Consider the following 26,752-nt stretch of genomic DNA (forward strand, 5'->3'; position numbering starts at 1 on the left):
GTTTAAAAAATTAGTTAGGGAGTTTCATTTTCCATCAGAGAGTAAGTTCATTCTCTTCTGTGATTTTATTTATCCAGTTTAAGTACTTGTTTTGTTATAAGCACTGTGCTAGGTAATAAGGATACAGCAGGAAGGAAAAGCAACAAAGTTACTGACTTCTTGGGGTTTCCATTTAGTGGAATATTAGACAAAACCATTGTTCCTTGGTTTTATATTTCTTATGATTATTCAAGATATATGTAGAAGGAAATTTTTAAATTTTTTTTTTGAATTTTATTTTTAGAGAGAGGGGAAGGGAGAGAGAACAAGAGGAAGAGAAAATGGGTATGTGAGGGAAACATCATCAATCAGTTGCCTTTACATGTCTCCAGCTGGGAACCTGGACCACAACCCAGGCATGTGCACTGACCAGGAATTGAACCAGTGACTTTTTGGTTTGCAGGCCGGTGCTCAGTTCACTGAGCCACACCAGCCAGGGCAGGATGAATTTTAATAACGTATGAGTAAACGGTTTTGAGATCCCATCTAAAGGAGAGGAATGTATTAGTTTGAAACCTTGGTGCTAGTAGTTTAATAACAGGTACCTTTCAGGTATGGTCACTGTCACATCCTGGCCATTCTATTTTATAAACTCAATGACAACTTATTTCCTCTAAATAATTGAAGGTATTTATTTTGCAGGTTCTGTGGTCTGAATGTGTTCTCCACAAAATTCATATGTTGAAATCCTAATCCTTAAACATGATAGTATTAGGAGGTGGGGCCTTTGGGAGGTGTTTAGGTTCTACCCTCAAGAATGGAACTAGTGCATATATAAAGGAGCCTCCACAGAGAGCTTCTTATGCACCTTCCACCACATGAAGACACAGCCAGAAGGTACTAGCTGTGAACTAGAAAGAGGGCCCTTATTATAAGGCAACCCATGCTGGCACCTTGATCTTTCCAGCCTCCAGAATAGGAGAAATTTCTGTTATTTATAAGCCACCTAGTTTGTGATACTTTGTTACAGCAGCACAAACAGACTAAGACAGTAGGCTATATTTATGACCACCTTCATTGTGTGAATTATCTTTTTTTAAAAAAATTTTGTTTATTTTTAGAGAGGGGATGGGAGGGAGAGAGAGAGGGAGAGAAACAGCATTGTGTGATAGCCTCTCATGTGCCCCCCAACTGGGCACCTGGTCTGCAACCCAGGTATGTGCCCTGACTGGGAATCAAACTGGAGACCCTTCAGTTCACAGGCCAGCACTCAATCCACTAAACCACACCAGCCAGGGTGAGTTATCTTAATTTATGCATTTGTTCAGCATTATACATTTATTTAGCAATAAAAAAGACCAAACCACTGGTGTATGCAACATCATAAATCTCAAAAACATCATGTTAATTGAAACAAGCCAAACACTAAAGAATACATGAAACATGATTTTTTCACTATGAAGTCCAAAAATTGGCAAAACTAATTTGTAGTGATAAAAATCAGATAATTTCTGCAGATAAGTGAAATTGATTAGAAAGGAGCATAGCTCAAGGAAACTTTCTGGGGTTACAATAAAAATGTTCTATATCTTGGTTTGGGCGGTGGTAACGGGTTTTTACAAGTGTCAAAATTTGTTGAACACAGTATCTGTGTATTTCATTGTATGTCGATTATAACAATAACACTTAATACAGAAAAGCGCTGCTTCGTCCTAAAAATGCTGTTACGGACATTCCTATACTTGGCTTTTGGAACACGTGTGTGTGTGTATGCCTTTTGAGTATATAGTTAGAAGTAGAATTGCTGGGTCATAGAATATGTATGAAACACAGCTCTGATACTTCATAGCTGTATGACATTGGGCAAGTACTCAGAACCTCTAGAGAACACAGATTTCCTTACCTGTTACCAAGGAGCTAATCTCATCTTGATGGGTGTCAACTATGAAAACTGTTTTTGTCAATTAACAAAAGGACATATAGCTGAGAAACCTTACTCTCTAAAATCACAGGTTTTTTAAAACTTGCTAATTGAAATATCAGTCAGAATGGAATATTCCAGTGTTGCGTGGAGGATCTGAGATACTTTGACACAGAGCAGCAGCCTCAGTTTGTAACCGAGGTGCAAAGCTTCAGATAAGGCCATTCCAGATAACAACATTCCACATTTATTTTCACCTTGTAGTTTCCAAGGAAACAGTATCTCGAATCCTTTAATCATCTCGGGCCTGATGAGAATCCCTTTACAAATAGCCTGGTGTACTTTGAGGCTATATCAAAACACCACTTCTTTTAAATTTTACCTACACTCTACATCTTTTCCGCAGTCCTGGAATAAACTGTCTCTTCCTGTGCTTGGTGTGATGCTCCATGATCCCTCTGGTGTGCAGTCTGCCTTACAGCATTAAGTTAATAAAACTAACTTTGTGAAACCACAGGTAGTCTTTATCACATGGGATTTTGGGGATTACAGATAAATGTTTGTAAAACTTATTCACATTGCCAAGGTAGGCATTTAAGAAATGGTAGTGATTTTTTATTCATGTATAAATTCGATAAATGTTCATTTAACATCTAGTATTTGCAAGGCACAAATGTATTGTTATGAATGGATAGAACAAGATAGCACAGGATACAGATGGATAACCACTATTTCAGATGAAGAAAGAAAAAGCCCTAGCTGGTGTGGCTCAATGGATCAAGCACTGGCCTGTGAACCAAAGGGTTGCTGGTTCCATTTCCAGTCAGGGCACACGCCGCGTTACAGGCCAGGTCCCCAGCAGGGGGGTACATAAAATGCAACCACACACTGATGTTTCTCCCCCTTTCTTCCTCTCCTCCCCTCTCTAAGAAAAAATAAATCTTTTTTGAAGAAAGAAGAAAGAAAACAATAACAACCACTGTATCTTCAATTGCTAGGAAAAAAAATACCTTTACTGAACTTCACTTTACACAGAGTGAAATGTAAACAAAAATATTCTCAAGACAATTTTACAGTTTTAAAACACAATTTACATGATTTGCTGTGACATAAGACTATGGATTCTAAGAAATGGTAGAGTTTTTAACCAGAGTGACAGCCCCCAAATGTTACCTGTTCCTTTCTACAGAGAAAGAAATGCTCTTATAAATGTTCCAACAACAACAACAAAAATAGACTAGCTTACGAAAGCTCAAAGGCTGAATGCAGGCTCATTCACCCATTTGGGGTCCCCTCCCACACAGGCAAGCAGCTTCCTCTCTTTGCCATTCCCCAGAGATTGCTGAGACGCTAGGGTGGGGTCGGGTGGAGAACACAGGAAACAAACACTATTTCCCCTTCACTTCTCCCTATCTTGATCTCCCAGATCAAAACCCTACCCATGTCTTAACATAAGCTCACAAAATGCAGTCTTCTTTGGGATCATTGAGGGCATACAATGCAAATGACAAGAAAATAAAAGTTTCGAGGGTTTAGTTCTCCAAGAAATCCTCGTTTGGGATATAAAGAGGCTATTTGGGAGGGATTTAGATAAAGAATGAATTTTGGAATATGAGAATGCGTTTTAGGAAAGTAGTGAGATGACAACGGAGTTAGTTTACTCCTTGGGTTTTGCAGTCAGATCTCAGGAAAGCAAATTAACCTCTAGTCTTTCTCAACTGTAAAAGGAAAAATAAGAACGCCTACTTTGTTCAGTTACTTCACGTCATTTTAAAAATCGATTGTTTACTATCTATTCTGAAGGTAAAAACATAGTTACAACATGGTCCCTTGCTGTGAAAGAGCTTATGATCAACTGAATTGCAGTGACAATTCACACATAGTACGTGCTCGATAAATATTATCGTATCATTTAGATTAGAAAAGGAGTGGGAGGAGGAATGAAAGTGGTTTGTAAACCATTAAAGTACTCCGCAAACACTAACAAAGCCGGCGGATGAAAGTAGCATGAGGACTTTCAGGAGTTTGGTTAAAGATCTCAGTTTCAACAATACCGAATACGCCCATATTTGGGCCCGAATTCTCAGAATAGAACAGAATAGGAAGTCAGGGCTGAGATCATCGGACTAATCGAAAATTCCTGCCTTCTGTCACCGTGCCCTGGCGAGAAACAGTACCGCCAGCCACCCCAGCTCATCCAATCCCAGCTCCAACGGTGTGACGTCACCACTCCGACCTGCATTCTCCTGGCCCTGTATATCCAATCTCGAAACTGCTGTCTCGGGCACTAGTTCCGGCAGCGCAGGCGCACTGCACAGCAGGGCGGAGCGGACGCATGCGCACTGCGTGGGGGCGGGGCTAGTGCGCGCGCAGCGTCTGTCCCTTTTTTTTCCCGCCCCCCCCACCCCGCCCTTTCTCTTCCCGGTTTTCCAGTCAGTCTGCGGTCCGGTTTGGTGGCTGCTTCCGGTGGGACCGCCGAGCAGGGCGAGTCAGTCTCACCTCCTCGTTATGTCCTACGGTCCCTTAGACATGTACTGGAACCCGGGGCCCTCGGGGCCCCAACCTCGGGACTTCAGCAGCATCATCCAGACGTGCAGCGGCAATATCCAGCGGATCAGCCAAGCCAGTAAGCCGGCGGACAGGGCTGAGGGGCGAGGGCCGACCCCGGGACAGGCCTGGGTAAAGCTGTCGAGACGCGGACCCTGCCCTGGGGCTGCGGCCAAGGCCACACCTGAAGCCGTCTCGGGCTTTCCATTCTCGGGGCGGCGAGCTGTCATCCCCGAGTCCTGTCAGGCCCGGGCTCCCCAAGAGTCCCCAGCCCCAGCTGGAAGGAAGCTCGAGTCTCTTCTAAAGAGTTATGCCCTCATTGTGTCGGGGTCAAAACAGCAGTCCTGACAGACCCAGGGCGGGGAAGGTGTGTGTGTGTCATCTCGAGATCCATGAGTTGATTTGGTGTAGTGGTCAGCCGTGTATTTTTCTGTCATCGCCTCCCCCACGCCACTGCCCCCCACCTCTCTTTCCTGTTTGGCCAGTTTGCATCGGTAATTGTTTACTGATTTAGACTGTAGGTTTACATTCTGCTCAGCTCTGGCTCCTTGGAAATCAGCAGCTTTCAATTAAGGGAAGTGAAGAGGGTGTGTGTTTAGGTGACTTAAAAAACAGTTCTCCCTATGAACTTGGAAATCAGATACAATGACTTGTATTTGAGGAGTGAGATAACCTTCTGTTTTAACAAAGAGAATTCACCGAAAACATTTCAATTGACATTCTGTCTTTTGTAGCAAAAGATTTGCATATACTTTTGTATTTCAAACCGATGAAACTTTTCTTTTCCTTCACTATTTATGGACTCTTGAACAAATCTGATACACAGAGACACTCAGGGACTTGGCCATAATCACATAGCAAGTAAGACATGGTAGAACTGGTGGTGGATTTCAAAAGGTCATTGTTTGTCTTAAAACTTCATTTCCACCAGTAGTGTCTGAGTAAGATAGCTGAATGAGTCAAATGTAGACTACTTATTGTGCCTGGGAATCAGCTCAGCCTTAGAAACAGGAGAGCAGCAGCAACTTTACCTGGAAGAATGGTGATCATCATCCTTGTTGTTTGTTAGTGTGTTTTTGTAAGCTTGGCAGTACTGTTAATAGGTAGAACTAGTTGGTCCTGAATACAGTTATTTTCAGCATTTTAAAGAACAGTCTATCATTTTGCTTTTAAATTTAAGTACACCATGTAGAATTTGAGAAGTGGGAAGTTTCTGATGGGAAGGGATAGAGACTAGGTGATTCGAAAGTGGAAATAAAGAGTATGTGGTCTGTTTAATCGAGACATTTTAAAAAAATTAATATGATCACTGACTAGGAAATGCAGTAGTACTTTGTGTTCCATCTTCTCTTTGTGAGGGAGCTGTAATACAAGTTTGATGAAAAAAATTCTGGTTCAAGTCTGAAAGTTTTCTATTGAGGCTAAATCTAATTTTAATATCTATTTTTAAAATCATTCTACATAATATTTGAGTATCAGGCTATGCGATAAGTACTATGGGAACTGGCATGGATTCTTTCAAAAGGGTTTCTGTGGAGTACATAATCAATACAGAAAGTTGAAAGGGATCAGTGATGTAGAAGAGGTATAAATAACATTTTGTGGGTATGCAGGGGAGAATGAGATCATTTTCCATTGGGAAGGGTCAAGGAAGGCATTATGACATTTGAGCTAGGTCTGGAAAGATGGGTGAAAAGGATTTGAACTTTTGATGGTAAAGAACGGAAGAGCATTCCAGGAAGGGATAAAATGAACAAGGTATTGTAGTAAGGAAGCATGGGGTGTGTACCAGAAAAGTAGAGTGATTTAATTTGGTTAGAGTGGTGGACTACAGAAAGTTGTGGAAAATAGGGTTGGAAAGGTAAGTTGGTGCCCAAATAGGAAGAGCTTTAAGTGCCAAACTGGAGGAGGGGAGGTGCGCTGGATTTAATTCTTTAGGAATGTGGAGGTTGAATTGGAAGGGATACACTGTAATCAGAGACACCAGTTAGAGACTGAAAATAAAAAGGAAAGGATAGGAGAGGCTTCTTTGGTGATAGAATTGATAAGATATAACATTGATTGGGAATTGGGCTCAAGGGACACTGGAGTCAACCATTAATTACATTAATAACTAACATTTGGGTACATACTGTGTGCCAGGCAGTATGAAAAATTCTTTTTTAAAGAAATATATAATCTATATTATATTTTTTCCATTACCATTTAGGCCCTTATACTCCCCTTCCCCCCAAAATTCTTTACATGCATTATCTTAATTTGATAACAACTCTGTAAAGTAATTACCAATATTACTTTAATTTTGTAGATTAAGAAACAGGCTGAGAAAGATTAAATACTTACCCAGCTAACATGGCAATACCTGAATTTGAAACCAGGTCAGTCTCATGATTAGCAATTAGCCTTTTTATAATTTTTAATTAATATTATAGTTTTATAGCAGTTAATACTTCAAGTTACAAGTGACTTTTTTACTCTCCGTAGGAAACTATGGGGAATGCCTGAGGCTGTTGAACTTTGTCTTCTTGTAATGTGTCTACCTCCTCTGGTAGATTGTTAGTGTCTTTGAAGCATGAGACATGGCTTGATTCATCTTTATATTTCTAGTACTTATCTCACTCCCAAGCATATGATAGATTGGTTCATGTACTGTTCAACAAATATTCTTTGAGCACCTGCTCTGTGCTGGGGATGGAGTGATGAACAAGAAAGACAAAATCCCTTCCCTGATAGTGTGTGTGTATGTGTGTGTGTTTGTATACGTATATATGCACAAATGGATACATACACATATAAGTAATGTTGGAGAATAATAAGTGCTATGAAGCAAAAGCAGAGTAAGGGAATAGAGAATGAGAGAAAGAGGGTGAGTGTGCTATCTGAGATAAGTTGGTCAAGGAAGGCCTCTCTGAGGAGATGACATCTGAGTAGACACCTGAATGAAGTGAGGGAGAGAGCCATGTGATTACTGGGGGAAGGCATTCTAGGCAGAGGGAACAGCAAGAGCAAAAATCTTTGTGTGTTCAAATAGCAAGGAGGCTAGTGTGGCTTGATTGAAGTTAGAGAAGAGAGCATATGGTCAGGGAGGTAGCCAGGGAACATATCATATAGGGTCTTGATGCTTAATAAATTGTATTTAGTAGATTTGGATGAATGAGGTTTTTCTACCATCTTGAAACTCTTACTTACATTCTCATTGTACTATGTGGTACCTGCCACATCTTATTGGCCCTGGGCAATATGAATAGAATTCTTCCTTTGGGATTGTTTGGTGAGGAACTGGGAATTTGAAATTGGTAGGGTGGCATTGTGTCTACCCAGTTAGTGCTATCAGACTAGTGCCTGTCCCCCAAACCTCTCTAAGACATGGCCATCATATCAAGTATACATTCTGAGCATGAGCTTATACGTGTACCCACATCCATCCAACCCTGCAAGAACCTGTAACCAACTGAAAATATGAGAGAGTAGCTATTATTTTTTCTTACCTGTTCTGCGACAGACATGGGTTTGCAATAGCAGAGCATATCAGCCTGAAATATGGCAGGCCGCTGTGAGCCCACTCTGTGGGTTATTATAGGTACAGCTAAGGTTGACTGCTCAGCACAAAGAGTTGTTATCAGTATGTTTGGTACAGAGGAAAAATACTTGACTCTGCCTGTTGTGGAATGAAAGGTCTGAGCAGGTATTTGCTGAGACAAATATTGGAAAAAACCTAATAGCCTCCAAGTTATCTCTGAAGAAATTGAAGAACAGCATTTCTATTTTTTCTTAATTTTGATTTTGAGGAGATACATTTTTTAAAGCTGGGGACAGTGAAACAAGGAAGGGCCTAGGAGAGAAGATGCCACAAGAGAGAGCCTAGGCAGGGCTGCTTTGGGTCCCTAGAAATGTTATAGGAAAGAGGTAGACCCAGGTGAGGTTGCCATCAGCCCCCTGGGAAGTCAGAGAAAAAGGGGCCTTGGAGACAGGTTCACAAGGTTATCCCGGGACAACCTGTTGCAGCACATTGCTCCCCTGGTTGCAAGTCTTGTGAGGGCCTTTAGAGTTTAGGAGAAGAAAAAGTCACTCAAAAAGGAGACTTAAGTGTGCATGCCCCAAGGTGGGCACGCCAGAACAGCATTTCTGTTATTTAACGTTGCTAATTTATTGATATTATTTTGTTTACTAAAGGAATAAAAAGCAATTAAACTTTTAAAACTGATTATCAAGAAATTCTGTAGGTTTTTCTTTCAGAGTTATTTTCATATTTTCCCTTTGTTTTTTATTTCATTGCCACCCTCTTAAGTTTTCATGATCTCAACATCTATATTCCAACAGCATACTTTCAGTGCCTGTGTTCCCATTCTAGTTCATCCTGATAGTGTTATCAGCTGTATGTTTAAAACCCTGTTTTCATTATCCACTCACCTCTCAAGAGCCTACAGAGGCTCTGTGTTGTTTGCTACATCATATCTTAACATTCCACCTTGCTTTTACCCTCTCTGTCATCACCCAAATTAACCGTATTTTCTACTTCTCTTCACCCTTTGCGGTAGGCAGACTTGCTTTCTTAATATCCCTAAACACTGGCATTTGCTTGTTCTGTTCCTCCTTTCTTTAATATCTTTCCCTCCTTCACTAGCTATCCAAATTATACAGTTCTTTGACTTATACTTAAATCCTGCCACCTGTAACTAAGCCTTCCTTTGCTTTTCACAGTGAAGTCAGAAAGCATGGGCTTAGGGGTCAGTAGATCTGTTACTGAGTCCCTGTTCCTCTGTGTACTGTTAACCTTGAGCAGGTTATTCCCCCTTTTTGTCTGTTACCCCATGTGTAAAATGAATAGTATTGTAAAAATAGGATGTTTGAAAGTGCCTAGAATAGTGTCTGGCACATAGTAGCCATTCAGTAAATGGTACTGTTGGTTGAGTTCCCTGCCCCACTGCTGTTTAGTAGTTAGGTGAGCAGGCTCAAGAGTCAGACTACCTGGGCTTGAATCCTAGATCTGCTTCTTACTGGCTGTGAAACATACTGCTTTACCTCTCTGTTTCTCAATATTCTCATCTATTAAATAGAATTAATAATATTTATTTCATAGGGTTGTGAGGATTAAATGAGGTAATTTATGTAATGTTTTTAAAACAGTGCCTGCAATATAGTGTTTAGGAAATAGTAGCTGTCATTTTTTTGCTTTGAATTTGCAGGCAATTTCTTTTCACAGTTTAACACATACTTATATTCTCTAATTAATTCATGTTTATTGACCTTGTCATTCCAACTAGAGACATCACTATTCGTTTTGTGGGAATAGAGAGACCATGCATTGTGTGTTTCTCTTTAGTTAGCTACAGTACCTGGCACAGCAATGGATATGTAGTTGGCATTCAATATGTACTTAATTGATTTTATCATTGCTAAGTACATTTTTCTTGGTCTTGTGTTTGGTAATAGCTGTCCTTAATTGAGTCCTTTTCTGCGCCACTGTCCTAAATTTAGATTCATATTACCTCATTTCATCCTCAAAACAACCACGAGAGTCCTCTTGTTATTCTCATTTTTAAGGTGAGGAAACTGAGGAACAGAAGAGTCGAGCCTTTTGCTCAAGATCAAGAAGCTAGAAAGTGATGGAACCAGGAATAACAACACGTAGGCAGTTGTAATTCAGAATGTGTCCTCTTAACCATTACATATTCTGTCACTGGTATGTTAGACGGAAGATTATACCTTGGATATTTAGTGCTCCTGTTCAGTTTAGTTTTGAGCTTTACTATTGTAATACAGTGGTCAATTTTTTTATAAGTCAGGTCATTCTCATTGAAGCTATATGAAAACAATGTAAACCTAATTTTCAGTATAAGACACAAAGTGACATCATTGTCATAATCACCTTAGGGTATCATTTTCTTATTTGGTGTAAATAATGTGTGGGGGTGTTTTTTTTTGGTTGAATATTTATTTATATTTAGTACTGAATTAAAGCATTAGAGTCTGGCAAATGAAGAAAATTTTTTTTTCCATCTGTGATGGAACTTGCTTTCACTATGACTAAACTTTGATTTGGGTTAAGGTTCATTTGGAGATTCAGATTCTGGTTAAAGCTCCTGTCAGCTAAAAGAACATAAAGAGTGTTCAATTTAGAGTCGTTCCCAGGTGGATATTAGCTGTAATGTAAAATAAATTGATTTGCTTTGTAGTCTTTTAAAAGTTTTAGCTGGGACATGCTTTTAAAAATGAAAAGTTGCCCTGGCTGGTGTGGCTCAGTGGATTGAGTCCTGGCTTGCGGACAGAAAGGTCTCCTGTTCAGTTCCTGGTCAGGGCATGTGCCTAGGTTGCAGGCCAGGTCCCTGGTTGGGGGTGTGCAGGAAGCAATTGATCAATGTTTCTCTCCCTTTCTCTAATAATTAATAAACCTTAAAAAAAATTTTAAAGAAATGAAATTCGGTGGTAAGAGAAATTGAAGCCCAGTTTTAAAAATAACAAAAATTGGTTTCACAGAACTGAATGATTGTCTTTACATATGACCTAGTCTTCTGGTTTCCAGGATTATGTAGCATTTCATAGAAGATACCCAATTATTTTCATCCAAAATGTTGTAACAAATTAACCTAAAATAAAGTTTTTATTTACTAGAATGCTTAGAAAAAAGTTTTCTCGTTAACCAAGTTGAACAGAAAACTCTATTTTAGATTCAATCCATTTTGATAAAAATCTTTCCCAATAGTGTCACTTTAATTTTGAACATTTTAAACCCATTCAAGTCAAAATTAAGTATATATGTACTCTGTTTTTTGTGTGTGTGCACTTTAGGTTTATTAAGGGACAGAGTTCTTAGATGTAAAATAAATGGGTCATTGTGACACTTTTTTAAAAAAAGATTTTATTTATTTATTTTTAAAGAGGGGAAGGGAGGGAGAAAGAAAAGGAGAGAAACATCAGTGTGTGTTTGCTTTTCATGCACCCCCTGCTGGGGACTTGGCCTGCAACCCAGGCATGTTCCCTATATGGGGAATCGAACCTGTGATCCTTTGATTCGCAGGCTGGTGCTCAATCTACTGAGCCACACCCGCTAGGACAGGACACTATTTTTTAATAAGTCCCTGATGTTGGTGGTTGTGGAGGGCAGTGTGCAAAAAATTCTGCCTCTTTGGGTTCCAATAAACTACTGTTCTTATAATTTGAAATTTCGGGTATCTGATACCTGGTCTTGATGGAAAATTTTAGGAAAATATCAATATTCAGGAATTCAGAAGGAGTTGATGGAGGCTTAGAGTAATTCTGTGCTTAGCTAGCAAATGATCCTGTAATGTCTGCCTACCCCACACTGCGCTGACTCCATGCCCTCCCGCCAACACACACCACGAATTCAGGTAAACTCAACAAAAGATGTAAATAACAACCTACATGAAAAAAATTCTCAAATGAGAGTACAGAAATAACAGTTGGTTTTTAATGGATTTTCTCCCATATTCTATAAAATCACCATTGCTCTCTAGGATATTTAATAAGTTTTGATAGATGATTAATAACTTTATACTTTGACATATCTTTATAGTTTCTAAGGAGAGTGCTGTGCTCTAATTTATATAGACAGTCAACATAATGAGATGTTTTCTCAAACTTTTGTAAGCTCTATCTTTCTGTGTCATCATACAGTCAACCAGTGATTTTCTGGAGGGTGTGTGTGTGGGTGTGTGTGTGTGTGTGTGGTTATGCAAATACAAAAATGAATAGAATGTGGTCCCTGCTCTCCATAGGCATATAGTCAGTCCAGTCCCATTTGTACACAGGTGGAGCCTTTCAAGCCAAACTCTGGCTTGCAGAAACATTCCTTGGTTACACAGTATCATTCTGAGACTAGAGCTTCCTTGTCATTGTTGAATTTTAGCTTTGAGCAGTGGTGGGAGTACTTAGAGGTCACTTAGTCCTCACAGAATTGTAAAGATTTAATGAGAAAAACAAATCCACCCACACAAATAGAAAGTACTATGACAAATAGTAAGTGTTCAATATATGACAGTTAAACCTGAATATCATATACAGTTCTTGAAAAGAGACCTAGGAACATGAAATGACTTGAGTGGTGCGACACACTTAGTGGTCAGGTCTAGTTTAGAGTTCAGGTCTCATTGCTAGCTCATGTTCATTCACATCTTGAAAACAAATGTCATGATATAAAAGGGAGGCAGAGTCAGTTAATCAGTAATTACTTATATATCCACTGAGTGCCTGGCACTCTGCTGGACTCTGGTGCCTACCCAGGAATATTCTCAAAGGTGAGAGGGAGTTGGAGAAAGGAACAGGTTAGAGCAAGGACATCAGCCTATCTAGAGCAGAGAGCTATTAAAAGTTAGGGAGGTATCCGATAGGCAAGGTGGGGCTAAGTGGAACACTGGGAACTGGAGGCCTGCCCTCTGTCACTACATTCTATTTCCTTTTAGTGTCAGACTTTTGAGAGAACATAATGTGGCACAAAAAAATATAGCCATTGAAATTAGCCCTGGGTTTGAATTCTGGTTGTTATGGCACTCTGCTCAAAACCGATCAGTGGCTTCTGATTTCATTAAAACCCAAAGTCTGCACTAGTTTATAAGGCCCCATACAGTCTGGCTCCCTTTTACCTCTTTGGCAACTTCTGTTCTCTCTGCTCTACTCACACTGGCTTCTGCTCTGTTTCTCCATCACACCAAGTGCTTTTGCCTTGGGGATTCTGTTCTTAATACTCTGCTAGAAAGCTTTCCCCCAGATATTTGCATGGCTGGACCTTTCACTTCCTGTAAAATGCCTTTCCTCAGTGTCACCATGTCAGAACTCTTCACTGACCACCCTATATACACTAGGACCCACTCCCCACCCCTCATCATTCTAGCCCTTACCTGAATTTATTTCTTTATAGTACTTATCACTACCTGACATATGCTATTATTTATTGCTTTTCCTTAAAATATTAGCTTATTGAGAGCAGATGTCTCCTAGAGCATAGGTAGAACACGGTTGAGTAGGTACTCTGAAAGAATGAATTCTGTAGCTCTTGTGAACCCTGAGAAGTAATTTATCTGCTGAGATGGACTCCTTAGGGTCAACTGAGGGCCCAAATTTTATTGATAAGAATTGTTTAACGACCATTTGCTGACTGGAGCCCCTCAGGTACCTACACTTGAAAGAACCTCAGACCGAACTCTCAGCATTACACCCTCCTACCCCCATCCCGCTTGCTTATGCTGTCTGAGTCAACCACTGAGGGAAACCCTGGTTTTAGTCTTTCTACCAAGGGACTGGGACCTGTCTGGTCCAGTCAAAGCTATGCAGATAATAACCTCATTTGCATCTATACCTCATAATAACCTCATAATTGCATAATCAGAACTACAATTTGAAAACCTCATTTACATAAAACAGGCCAAAATGGGAACTGTGGACAGGAAATTCTTTTTAAAAGTGATCTCTTGCGCTGGCTGTTATGGCTTGGCTGGTTGGAGTGTTGTCCCCTAAACCAGAAGGTCTTGGGTTCAATACCTGGTTAGGGCACATGCATAGATTGCAGGTTCAGTCCCCAGTAGGGATGTATATGAGAGACAACCAAACATTGTTTCTCTCCCTCTCTCCCTCCTTCCCTCCCTGTCTCTAAAATCAGTAAGCATTTCTTTGGGTAAGGATTTAAAAAAAAAAAAAAAAGTTGGCTTCTTTGTTTTGTGGGGGCATAATTTAGGTTGATATCTGAATCTTTGTCTTCTGGGCTGCAGCTCTTTTTGCTCAAATACACGCTTTTATTCCTGATTACAGTCTAACTTTGGTTGAGACTTCTCATGATCCTCAGTGTGCCCATCTGTAATATTGGGATAGTAATGCTTATTTATTTATTTTTTTAATAAAGATTTTATTTTTATTTTAGAGAGACAGGAAGGGAGGGAGAAAGGAAGAGAAACATTGATGTGCGAGAGTTACATCAGTTGGTTGCCCCTCACACACCCCCAACTGGGGACCTGGCCCACAACCCAGGCATGTGCCCTGACTGGGAGTTGAACCAGTGACTTTTTGGTTCACAGGCCAGCGCTCAGTTCATTGAACCACACTAGCCAGGGCAGTAATGCTTATTTATTTAAAGGATTGTTGGATCAGTCCTGACTGATGTGGCTCAGTGAGTTGGGCACCACCCTGCAAACCAAAAGGTCACAGGTTAAATTCCCAGTCAGGGCACATGACTGAGTTGCAGGCCAGGTCCCACACTTGGGGGCATGCGAGAGGCATTGGATCACTGTTTCTTTTGCATATCAATGTTTCTCTCCCTCTTCTTCTCCCTCCCTTCCGCTCTTTCTAAAAATAAATAAAATCTTTTTTAAAAAAGGGGGATTGTTGGATCAAATAAGATCATACCAAGTGTAAAGGAAAAACACCCCTCCCGCGTTTCCTCTACTCTCAATAATTTACTTCTGACACTAGATATGTGGGTTTTCCACACACCAAGCAATAATCAGCTTCTCCAGACACCAATTGGGTATCCTGCAGTTTCAATCAATTCCAACACTGACTACTGGAATTAGCATCAGATTCCACAGGTTCAGTAAGGTTTCATTCCCACATGACTGTGCCCCACGCCAATTGCAGATCAGAAACTGAGGTTCTCATCACCACGTCCTCAGGTTCTGCTAACATGTTAGAGAGGCTCACAGAACTCAGGAAAACATTTACTAACTAAGTTACCAGTTTATTATAAAAGGATATAATTCAGGAACAGCCAGATGGAAGAGATGCCTAGGGCAGGTATGTAAGAAGGAGCTCTGAGCTACCTTGTCACCTCTGAGCTCAAGACACCCTCTTCACTAACTGGAAGTTCATCGAATCTAGTTTAAGAGCTTTTATAGAGCTTAATCTGTATCCCTCCCCCCCATTCCTCCTGCTTGAGGTTTGTGTGTCTGGTTGAAAGTTCCAACCTTCTAATCACTTGGTCACTCTGGCAACCAGCCACACCCAATCTAAGGCTATCTAGAGGCCCCACCCAAGTCACATCGTTAGCATAAACTTGGTGTGTTCAAAAGGGGCTCTTTATGAATAACAAAAGACGCTCTATTACTCAGGAAATCCCAAGGGTTTTAGGCACTTTGTGCCAGGAAATGGTGACAGTGACTAAATATATTTTTTATTATACCATATCAAGTATATACCCCCATGGCACATAGTAAATGCTCAGTAAATTCTAATGTCTGCCCTCTCTCTTAAATTATTTGTATGGCTAACTGGTTGATAGCTTTGGTGATATCCTGATTCCCATTTGATTTAGATAAGAAGGGAAATCCCATGTTAGTAGTGAAAAATTATATCTTATATAATGCTATACTAGCAGAATGCAGTAATTATAGTGGTTACATCTTCCTGTAATCAAGTGAATCCTGTATCTCCATTATAAAGTTGGAGTTACATTTTTGCTAGAAAAACATGGTCTGAAAATAACAGAATCATAATTTGAAATGCTATAAACCTGTGTATTTTTGACTTTATAAATTTTAGGTTGAAACATCTATGATACAGTGATTGTTTTGGCTAATGAGAAATAACTCATGCATACTTCTAAGGGCTAGGTTGCTTCCACTTAGGAGCAAAGCCACACAACAATCATTAAGAAGATTTTGCTTAATCATTGTTTCTCGTCAGACTTAGAGGCTGTCCGCGAAAGAAAGTTCATCCTAAGAAAAAGTCTTATAAGAGTTTATTTGAGCCAAAATGATGTCAGTTGGTGGGAATCAAAATCTCAGTTGATTGAGCAAATGGTCAAGAGAATGGCAGTTTTACAGCTTATTTTATATTTTAGAATCAAAGGAGAGTCTCAAGGGATTGTGTGAAATCCACTGGTGATAGACTAGAGATGTGGGAGAAAGCAAAGCAGGGATATCTCTGAGATTGGATGAAAAGTAAAATGGAGGGACACATACTTCTTTATAGGATAGCTGTCAGTTACAATAGAGAGAGGGTATGTGGACAAGATAAGAAGAAGAGGGGTTCTGTGGTTTTATAATCTCGTGCGCTGGTGTGATGGCTGTATCCTGAGGGGTCTGAAAAGATTACTTTGATATTACAAAGGTTTGTTATTGTAGATGGATTAAAAACAATAGACAGGAGACCTCTGGTCAAGATGGCAGGGTAGGTAAATGTGGTACTCACATCCTCTCACAACCACATCAAAGTTACAGCTAAACTGCAGAACAACCATCACTCGGGACAGCTGATCCTCCACAGTGGTTTGTGGTCAGTGGTCGCAGCCAGCCCGTGCAGCCGATAGGCCTTGGAGTAAATCCCTCCTAAGGCTCAACTGAGCAAGAGGGTGTATCCAGACTACATGGGGGTACACACCTGTATTTCCCAGTTTGGGTGATTGGGGAAGCTGTGCCACTAGACCCTACAGAACAGCTACTACATTGGGCCACTCTAGCAAGCCTAGGAGAAGCAGCAGCTCTACCTCATACATAGAACACACGCGCGCGTGCACACGCGCACAAACACGCTGACAAAATGAGGAGACAAAGAAACATGTCCCAAATGAAAGAACACAACAAAACTTCGGAAAAAGAACTGAACAAAAATGGAGACGAGCAATGTACTAGATGCAGAGTTCAAAATATAATTATAACGATATTCATCAAACTTAGTGGGAACTTCAGCAGCATAAAAAAAGGACATGTAAACCATAAAAAAGAACCAGTCAGAAATGAAGGATAAACTAACTGAAATGAAGAATAATTTACAAGGAACTGATAGTACAGCAGAGTAGATGAAGCAGAGAATCAAATTAATGATTTGGAATATAAAGAAGCAAAAAACATCTAGTCAGAACAGCAAAAAGAAAAAAGAATCCCCCCAAAATGAGGATAGTGTAAGGAGCCTCTGGGACAACTTCAAGTGTACCAACATTTGTATTCTAGGGGGGTCAGAAGGAGAAGAAAGAGAGCAAGAAATTGAAAATCTATTTGAAAAAATAATGACAGAAAACTTCCCTAACTTGGTGAAGGAAATAGACATACAAGTCCAGGAAATGCAGAGAATCCCAAGCAAGATGAACCCAAAGAGGTCCACATGAAGATACATCATAATTAAAATGCAAAAGGTTAAATACAGAGAGAGAATCTTAAAAGCAGTAAGAGAAAGCAGTTAGTTACTAAAAAGGGGGCTTCTATAAGATTCTCAGCTGATTTTTCAGCAGAAACTTTACAGGTCAGAAGGGATTGGCAAGAAATTATTCAAAGTGATGAAAAGCAAGGACCTACAACCAAGATTGCTCTACCCAGCAAAGAATCATTTAGACTCCAAGGGCAGATAAAGAGCTTCCTAGACAAGAAAAAGCTAAAGGAGTTCATCCCCACGAAACCAGGATTACATAAAATAGTATAGGTTCTTCTTGAAGAAGGAGTGGGAGAGGGGAAGGAGAGAGAAGGAGAAAAGGTAAAAAATATGAACAATAAAATGGCAGTAGTACATGTCTATCAAAAATTGAATCTAGAAAACAAAATAAACAGACAAGCAGAACAGAAACAGACACATAGATACAGACTTTTTAAAATGGTTTTTCTAAAGATTTTTTTTTTTTTTAGAGAGAGGGGAATAAGGGGGAAAGAAGAGAGAAACATCAGTGTGTGAGAGATACATTGATAGGTTGCCTCTCACATGCCCCCTTCTGGGGACCTACCCCCCCCCCCCCCAGTGTAGGTGTGTGCCCTGATTGGAAATCAAACCAGTGACCCTTTGGTTCACAGGCTGGCAATCAACTCTCATAGCTACACCAACCAGGGCATTGGTAACTTTTTATTAATAATAAGTAATACATGTCTTTCCAAAAATGTTTGCTGTAAAAAATTATTATGTACTAGTGGATTGTAGTTTTTATTGTGATATTTGGTATTAAGGCCATTTTGTTTGTATTTTATTTAAAAAATTTTTTAAATTTTTATCCTCACCCAAGAACATTTTTTTATTACTTTTAGAGAGGAAAGAAGGAAGGGGGGGGGGGGAAGCGAACACGCGCAAGCGCGTGCACAACATTGATGTGAGAGAGAAACAGATTGGTTGTTTTTCATATATGCCCTGACTGGGGATTGAACCTGAAACTAATTAGGTATGTGCCCTGACCAGGAATCGAACCTGTAACCTTTCAGTGTACGGGATGATGCTCCAACCAACTGAGCCATTATCAGCTAAGGCCTATATTTGCTATCAAGACCCTTTTAAACATGATTAAATTTTTATCCAGTGCCATGGGAAATCTGGAAAAATTCGGAAGTTCTTTGGGGGTGATGAAAAAAACTACCACCTTCCACCTAGAGATGTAGTTACTCTGTGGGACAAAGGTGAACCTTGGAATTTAAGGGAATGTATATGCCAAGGTTTTGATCATAGCAAACTTTCTATTAGTTGCATGTACTTAATTCAGGATGTGGGAAAAAACTGGTGATCTTAGACATAGACTGCTCATGATAAATTTTTTTTTCTTTTAACAAATCTTTTTTCCTTCTCAGCTGCTCAGATAAAGAATTTGATGAGCCAACTAGGAACTAAACAGGACTCCACCAAGCTACAGGAAAATCTGTGAGTAGGTTCCTAATGAAGCTGGGTTTTATGAGGGCCCTTCCAGGACACAATGTCATTGCTACATGAAAGCTTAGGTGTCAGGCCTGTGATGTCAGAAGGAGAGGCAGTGGGACACAAAGCAATAGGATCTAGAAAGAGGGGCAACAAAATACATTAATGGGTTGTGACCTTTCCTGCCTCTTAAAGTCCTTGATATCTGTTCTTTCCTTCCTTGGGCAGTTTAGCAGAACAGTTTAGGGAAATAGAAAAGGGAACCCCTACCTCTCTTAAACTATACTTTGCCTAAGTTGACCCTCCCTGTTGGCAGAGGACTCCTGATGATCTACAGAGGTCATCTCATCTACTTGGATTTCCAACTATATACATTATTAGAAAAATTGCTTCAGAACGACCCCAGGGGAGCCAGAGATAATAGTTGACTGGTAGTAGAGACAGGTGATTCTTTTTATCACATCCTTCTTGAGTACATTTCTGCTGTTAGAAGTTCTATTATTTATCTTTAAAATATACTGAACAATGTCCTTTGTTCCTGTTTTAGACGTTGTGAAGTGAAAGAATGACTTACTACTTTAAGCTTTTTCCAAGGAGGTGTGAAATATCTCTGGATATGTTAGTACTGTCTGGGATGTTCAGGCTCCTGATTGACTCCCCTTTATTTTTGACACCCTTGTTTTTTATCTTGGAGTCTCTTTTGCAGTGAAAAACCATTAATAATTAGTAGTGTGGTTTCTCTGTCCTCCCTTAAAATCTTTGCAGACATGGCCAGATAACAGAGGAAACCATGGCTGACAGGAGCCCTTTTTGTATTTTCACTACTTTTCAATTCCACCTAATATATTACATATTATTCCCTCTTTAATGTCCTTTCCCCTCTACTCCTTATATGCATTTACACACTATAGGACTTTTTTGTTTTTAGAGGGAAGGACCAGAAAGTCAAGGCATAAAGAACCAGTAGCAAGTCAAGGGTAATGCTGAAAGAACATGAGCTTTAAGCAAGGACTTGGGAGGAGATCTTTGGAGGTTTCTCTCCAGGGTAGGAGCTGTGCTTTAAATGCACATTTTATGAAACGGCCAGTGTCAGGATTCTGTCTCTAGGAAGCGGACTGTGACAGTAGCCGTGCAGAACCCCTGGGCAACTCAGCGTGGGAGTTTTGTGAGAGTTCAGTGTCTTAAAATGCTTAGATGTAGCTTTAGAGCGGTTTCTCTTCTTATATTTCTATCAGAACTGATATGCTTTTCTTTTCTTCCCAAAGAGTTAAAATACCTGATCAACAGGCTTCAATACTTGAGGCAGGTTCTTTCTACTCAATAATGTGAAGAAGCCTTGAAGAGGGTTTGACTGGGTAGTTGCTCTGGAATTTGGTTGTGAACCTGAGCATCTAGTAACCCATTTCTTCAAGTGCATTTTCATCCCCTGCTTTGTGAGATGTTCTGAGAACAAGCTGATACTAACTGTGACAGTTCTCAAGAAGTGAGAAAATCCTGAAACATGTTTCTTCTCTCTTAGGCAACAGTTACAACATTCTACAAATCAGCTTGCAAAGGAAACAAATGAATTACTAAAGGAATTAGGGACCTTGCCCCTTCCCTTATCTACTTCAGAGCAGGTAGGTGTTTTCTGGGTTTTTGTTGTTGTTTTGTTTGGTTTTTAATATGAAAAGACATTATTTTAATGGGAGGACAGTGTGTGAAACAAAAATAACTTCTCCTTTGGTGCTAGATAGACCTTCTCTAAACCTCAATTTCATTATCAGTAAAATGCGAAAATGCAGCCATTGTAACAAGAGAAAGAATGTATGCACCAGATCGCACAAATTACCTGGCACTTAGTAGGTACTCAGTATGTAGTGGCTGCTCTTATTTTTAGTAATAACATATTGATATATTAGTAAAATAGGTTTAACTGAAGGAGAATCTCAGTGTTTGCATCTTTTTAGGTTTTGGATAGCAGCTTTACATTTTCAGGGATGATCCTAGTTTGTGTTGTATCCAGTATCTATAAATTTCAATTATATGTCTTTTCTATTTTGCAGTCACTCTCATGTCCAATCATGAGTCATTCATAGGTCTCAGATTGAGAAAATGATCAGGAAAAAGGATTTCACTTTTTAAGTCATTTTACTTAGTGGCCATTTAAATCCTTTAAAAACACACACTTTTTGTAGGAGTCATTGGTTTCCTTGATATGCCATGCCTTTTGTTCTTACATTGCTGAAGTCAGATGTGCTTACTCCTTTGTGGCTTGACTGTTTTACTTGTCGTTCATGGTCTACCTCAAATCCTCTCTCTTCTAGAGAAGAAACCAAACCTTCATCTATCTAAATCTTTTGAGTCCATTTTTGCTTATACCATTCATGGAGGACACTTAACATACTGCTTTTTATTATTGAACTTTTTAAATGATAATGTCCTATCTCTGATGGCTCTAAAGATGAAGCCTACAACTTCCTTATCCCAGGGTTGTCTATGAGTTGTGGCTATTGGAACATAAAATAATTATAGTGTATTGTGACATAGAGTAGAAATAGAGTATGTTATTGTTACATGAAACTTGTATATATTCATGTATATGGTACTGCATTAAGATGTCACATTCTTACTGTGTGTCTCCATCCAAACAGGTTGAATATCACTAGTTTAATTTATGCCTGGTAAGCTGTTTAACAAAGTATACATTTAGTATTTGGAGTTTTGGGACCTCTTGCACAAGAGAGAGGATCCAAGGCTAGATGCCTTCTCAGCCTGCTACAAAGTAGCTAAGATAAAAAGTAATCTTCATCTAATCACCCTTTGGTTATCCATCTGTGTGCTGTTTGTTTTCATTGTTACTCATGCTGATAATTTCAATTATGGACAAATCCTCCCTTGCCATCCAGTGTCTCTAAATTGTTCCAAAATTACCCCTCTCCTCCTAGCTGTGCACTTAGAGAATACATACTTGTAGAAAATAGTAGCAGTAAAAAAGGAATCTGATGAAAACAGTATTGAAAGTGCTTAAGAGTTAAATAGTAGCCTAAGCAAAATATAAATAGAAAGTTAAATCTGCTACCAAAAAAAGAAAATGGATCTAATGTATTCCAAAATCAAATAGAAGTTATTTTTGGATTATGCATGCTATTGTTCCCTTCCATTATCTTGGGTCATTAAAAACTTGAAATAGATCTGTAAATATACTGTCTCTGGTGAAATATAATTCCTTGATTCCCTTCCTTCTATTGTGCTGAATACTCTATTCCTTTTCAAGTCTTTCTTCATCTAATTAATCTTAGCCGCGTTACCCATCTTTTGCTACTGTCCTATACATCAAGCCATACATTCTACTTTCAGTATTTTTTTCGTACTTACGTACTATTATCAGTGATCTTCTAGTTGCTAAATCTGGGTCTTTTTTGGTTCTTACTCACTTCTCTGATTCCTTTGGTCCCCTTGCCCATCCTGTCTTTGCTAAAACTTTCTTTTTTCCATGATTCCCTTCCATTTTGTCCCCCAACTCTGGCGATCCCTTTCTGGCCTGCTTTTCCTGACACCAGCTTGAGTCGCACCCTCCTCTGAGACGGTAGCTCTGCCTTGCATCCCGTATGGAATTTTCTCACTCTCTGCTTTCTCCCTCAGGAGTCCTGTCTTTATGAGCATCCTGTCTTCTTTATGAACATCGCCCCCAGATCTTTTTCCAGCCTAGCCTCTAAGCCTCTCTTGCCAACTCCTGTTCTGAACTCTCCTCTTGAATATACTGCCTCCATCTAAAATTTAATGTGTTGTCTTATACTGAATTCCTCCCATTTCACCCAAACCCCTTAACTAAGCTGATTGGTGATCTACATTGTCAGAAAATTTGAGCCTTTTTACCTAATATCCACTCACCCAAATTTGTCCTGAGGAAAAAAAGTACTAAGAGGGGGAAAAAAAACCCCCAAAAACCCCAACTATGTACTCTGGAGCCAAATTTCCTGGATTTAAGTGCTGCCTGCCACTGACTACGTGACCATAGACAAATTTCTTAACCAATTGCCAGGCCTCGGTTTTCTGACTTGTAAAACAGGGACTGTAGTAGTACCTAACTAATACAGGTTCTAGTATGGATTGAATGAGTTATTATACTAAGTACTTATATCAGCACAAACACATGGCAAGCACTGTATAAATATTAGCTGTTACACTAGGGCTCACTTCAGCTTTATTTATAGTAGTTTATTTATATTATAAATATTTTAATTATTATATTATAATATAAATTATATTATAATATAAATTATTTATAATAAAAGTATTTATTTATAATAGAAGGCATGTTTACATAAAGTTTACTAGATCAGCTTAATAAAATGTTATGTAACAAAGACCATAATTGTCAAGAGTATGGTAACATGGAAGATGTTTATAATATATTTGAAAGATAGTATTTTTGGACAGTGAAATTGGGGAATGATGTATTTCTCCCCTTATTGTTACAATGTTTATGATAAAATAAAAATCCCAGGAAAAAGAAAAAAAGGTTTCTCATTTCCAAATTTGCTTTCAATATTACTGCTACTCTCCCAAGTGTGAAATTTGAGTCATTCTTGACTCTGCCCCCTTCCCCTACAGCCACTAAGTCATAATGTTTCTTAAATTCATTCCTTTGTGTTCCCATTACTGACAGATACCATATCCTTCTAACCTTAAACCTAGAGTATTGCAGTAATCTTTTTGATTTTTTCCCCCATTCCATTTTCTACACCATCACAAAATAATTTGTCTAAACTGTCATTTTGTATCCATCATGTTTCCTGCTCAGAAAACTTCATTTTGTTTTGTTCTTAGAGGTTAAGTCCCAAACTCATTAGCTTGGCATTTTAAAGCCTGCTATAGTTAGCCCCTTCCCTGCCTTTCCAACTTCATCTTTTAGCTATTCTCATGAAAAACACCTTTGGCTGTAGTCAAACTATCTATCTCCTCACAGAGCCTCTCCAGATTTCACTGCCATGCTTTTGTGCACACTGTTCTCCTGTCTGGATCTGCCTAATCCCTTCTCTCTGCTTATTCATGCCTTACTCTTTCTTCAAGTGACCACCTTCTCTTGGGGCCTTTTTGACCCCTTGAGTTCTTACTGATTATACCTGCCTCTAAACTCCTATAGTACTGATTAGATAAGCAATTATTTATCATAATGACTTGTTACTTGTATGTCTGTATCCTTTATTTACAAAGACATGGTATAAGCTCTTTGAGGTCAGGGATGAGTTTTTACTTCGATGTCCTCAGCACACAGCAAGTTTTCTTAGTATGTGCTTTTCTTGAGGCACAGAATCAGTAAGCTTAGTTAAAGTAGCTTGTAATTATACAAACTAGTTTTCAGGTTCTCAAAGTTTTAAAAGCATCACCATAGGGTAAAGGAAAATGACCCAAAGGTTTTCAGAGAAGCTCTGCACTCAGCATAGATGAATACAGTTTTAACATTTTAATTAAAAAAATCTCTTTTTGGGTCTAGTTTGAGTCCGAAGGTATTTAGTCTGCTTTTGATTCTCTGGGGAACCAAAATTCTGAATTGCAATTCCCTCTGAGATTACCTTACAAAGTAAATGTCACCCACTTCTCAGGTTTGTCAGAATGAAAATTCTGATGTGGCCTATAATATTAACCAGGGATTTGAGTTAGCAAAGAGCAAAATTATTAATTTAAGGAAGAGCCTATTTTATAATAATTTTGCTAGTAGGGAATCTTTAGGGGGTATAATATTACTTTTTTTAAAAAAAGATTTTATTTGTTTATTTTTAGAGAGAAAGGAGGGGAAGGAGAAAGAGAGGGAGAAAAACATTGATGTGTGGTTGCCTCTCATACTCCCCCTACTGGGGTCCTGGCCTGCAACTCAGGCATGTGCCCTGACTGGGAATCGAACCAGTGACCACTTGGTTCACAGGCAGGTACTCAATCCACTGAGCCACACCAGCCAGGTCATATGATATTGTTTTTAATGGGTATTAAAACCAAATGATTTGGGCTTAGTATGCAATTTCAAGTTTCTGTTTAATTTCCTTAGCGCCAGCAGAGACTTCAGAAGGAACGCCTCATGAATGACTTCTCTGCAGCCTTAAACAATTTCCAGACTGTGCAGAGAAAGGTGTCTGAAAAGGAAAAGGAGAGTATTGCCAGAGCAAGAGCTGGATCTCGACTTTCTGTAAGTTTATTCCCCAAAGAAGACCTTTGCAAATTTCAAGATGTTCTTTCCTAAGTCTTTTTTTTTCCTACTGACCACTGGCCTTTGTTTACTATCCCCCCAAATAATAAATATAGACATTAGCTGCTGTAAAAATGGCAGATTGATATAACCTGTGGGGAGAAAAATGTTTTATATGGTCAAAGACTAGAAAGGAATGTGCACAAAGGTTTTAAAAAGTGACAGAATTATGTGTAATTTTTTTATTATTATATTGGTCTTCTGTTAAAAGCAAAGAAGAAAGAACAAATTTGTTCCTTAGAATGTAGTAGGCTAGGTTATTTAGACTAGACTTCTCTTTGAAAGGAATTAACAAACACTAGATTTTAACAACCCAACTTCTCAGAAGTTCCTACCAGCCATTAAAATTTTAAGGACAAAATCTAAGAGAATGTAAGAACCTATAGAGGTAAACAGAGCGCTGAACATGGTTTTGCACTGAGTACGTTTACTGAGGACAAACTTGAACTTCAGTCTTAATGTTCTCATGACATGAGAGTGAATGAAAGTCAAAGCTCAGGGTCCATGCAAGGTGGAGAATCTAAAGGAAGATGCTCCTCAAATAAAACTGGACCCTAAAAAACTATATCCCCCAGTGGATTGCAAAAAGATTGCATTATCACTGAGCTGAGCAGGTAGAGTACAGCAGCAGGGAGGGGAAATCCAGACTATAAACTGTACCACAAAGTAACCCTCAGGCAAATTGACTGGACAAATTCATGCTACCTGAATGGTGCAAAAGCCTCAAGCTTCAAGTAGTCCAGAACTGGTGGATACCTACGTGCCAGGAAGAACAAATAGAAATCCTCTCTGCTTAGATACCTTTACCCTAGCCCTGAAACAATACTCTCAAACAGTTTCTGATGTGTGAGCAAGCAGCATAGAATTAAAAATAACCAAGGGCACAAAGAAACAACCCTGAACAAGGACTAGTAGAAACAACAGTGAGGTGAAATACTTACAAAGACTTCTTTTTAAAAAAACTTTATTTATTGATTTGAGAGACAGACAGACAGCAATTTGTGGTTCCACTTATTTATGCATTCATTGGTTGCTCCTTATATGTGCCCTAACCGGAGATTGAAATGGAAACCTTGACATATTGAGATAACGCTCTAACCAACTGAGCTACCCAGTCAGGGCTTACTAAGACTTCTTATTAGAATTATAGAACAACTATACTTATTATGTTTAAAGAAAGGAAAGATTTGAAAACATCTGAAAGGAGCAAGAAACTACAGAAAACTTTGGGGAAATGTCAAAAGATTCTCTAGATTGAAAAATATAAAAATTAAAAACTTCATGGATGGGTGGTTTACTTAGAAAATTGATTAGAGGATGCTATCCAACACATAGGACAGGAGGTTAAGAAGTTAAATAAGGAAGAAAGATTGTGAGAAATAAAGAATGAAGTGAGACTATCTAACAGTTTTAATTGGAGTTACAGAGCAAGAGTAGAACAAACATAGAACAGACATATTTGAAGAGGTAATGGGTGGTAATATTTCACAACTGATGAAAGACTAATCTGTAGTTTCAAAAAGCTCATCAATCCC

General features: G+C 39.1%; 1 protein-coding gene across 1 annotated transcript in view; it reads left to right on the top strand.

Annotated features, from left to right (window-relative positions):
- The first annotated feature begins 4,304 nt into the window (after window positions 1-4,304).
- Window positions 4,305-26,752, top strand: part of STX12 (syntaxin 12) — a 39,018-nt gene continuing 16,570 nt past the window's right edge. The window contains exons 1-4 of the mRNA XM_054571831.1: window positions 4,305-4,526; window positions 18,928-18,997; window positions 20,511-20,610; window positions 25,020-25,157. Of these exons, the coding sequence (XP_054427806.1) occupies window positions 4,409-4,526; window positions 18,928-18,997; window positions 20,511-20,610; window positions 25,020-25,157 (426 nt within the window). The 5' untranslated portion in view covers window positions 4,305-4,408. The remainder of the gene's footprint in view (window positions 4,527-18,927; window positions 18,998-20,510; window positions 20,611-25,019; window positions 25,158-26,752) is intronic.

Source organism: Pteronotus mesoamericanus, unplaced genomic scaffold, assembly GCF_021234165.1.
Source record: "Pteronotus mesoamericanus isolate MK-2021 breed Mesoamerican mustached bat unplaced genomic scaffold, CSHL_Meso_final contig_221, whole genome shotgun sequence".
Taxonomy (NCBI): Eukaryota; Metazoa; Chordata; class Mammalia; order Chiroptera; family Mormoopidae; genus Pteronotus; species Pteronotus mesoamericanus.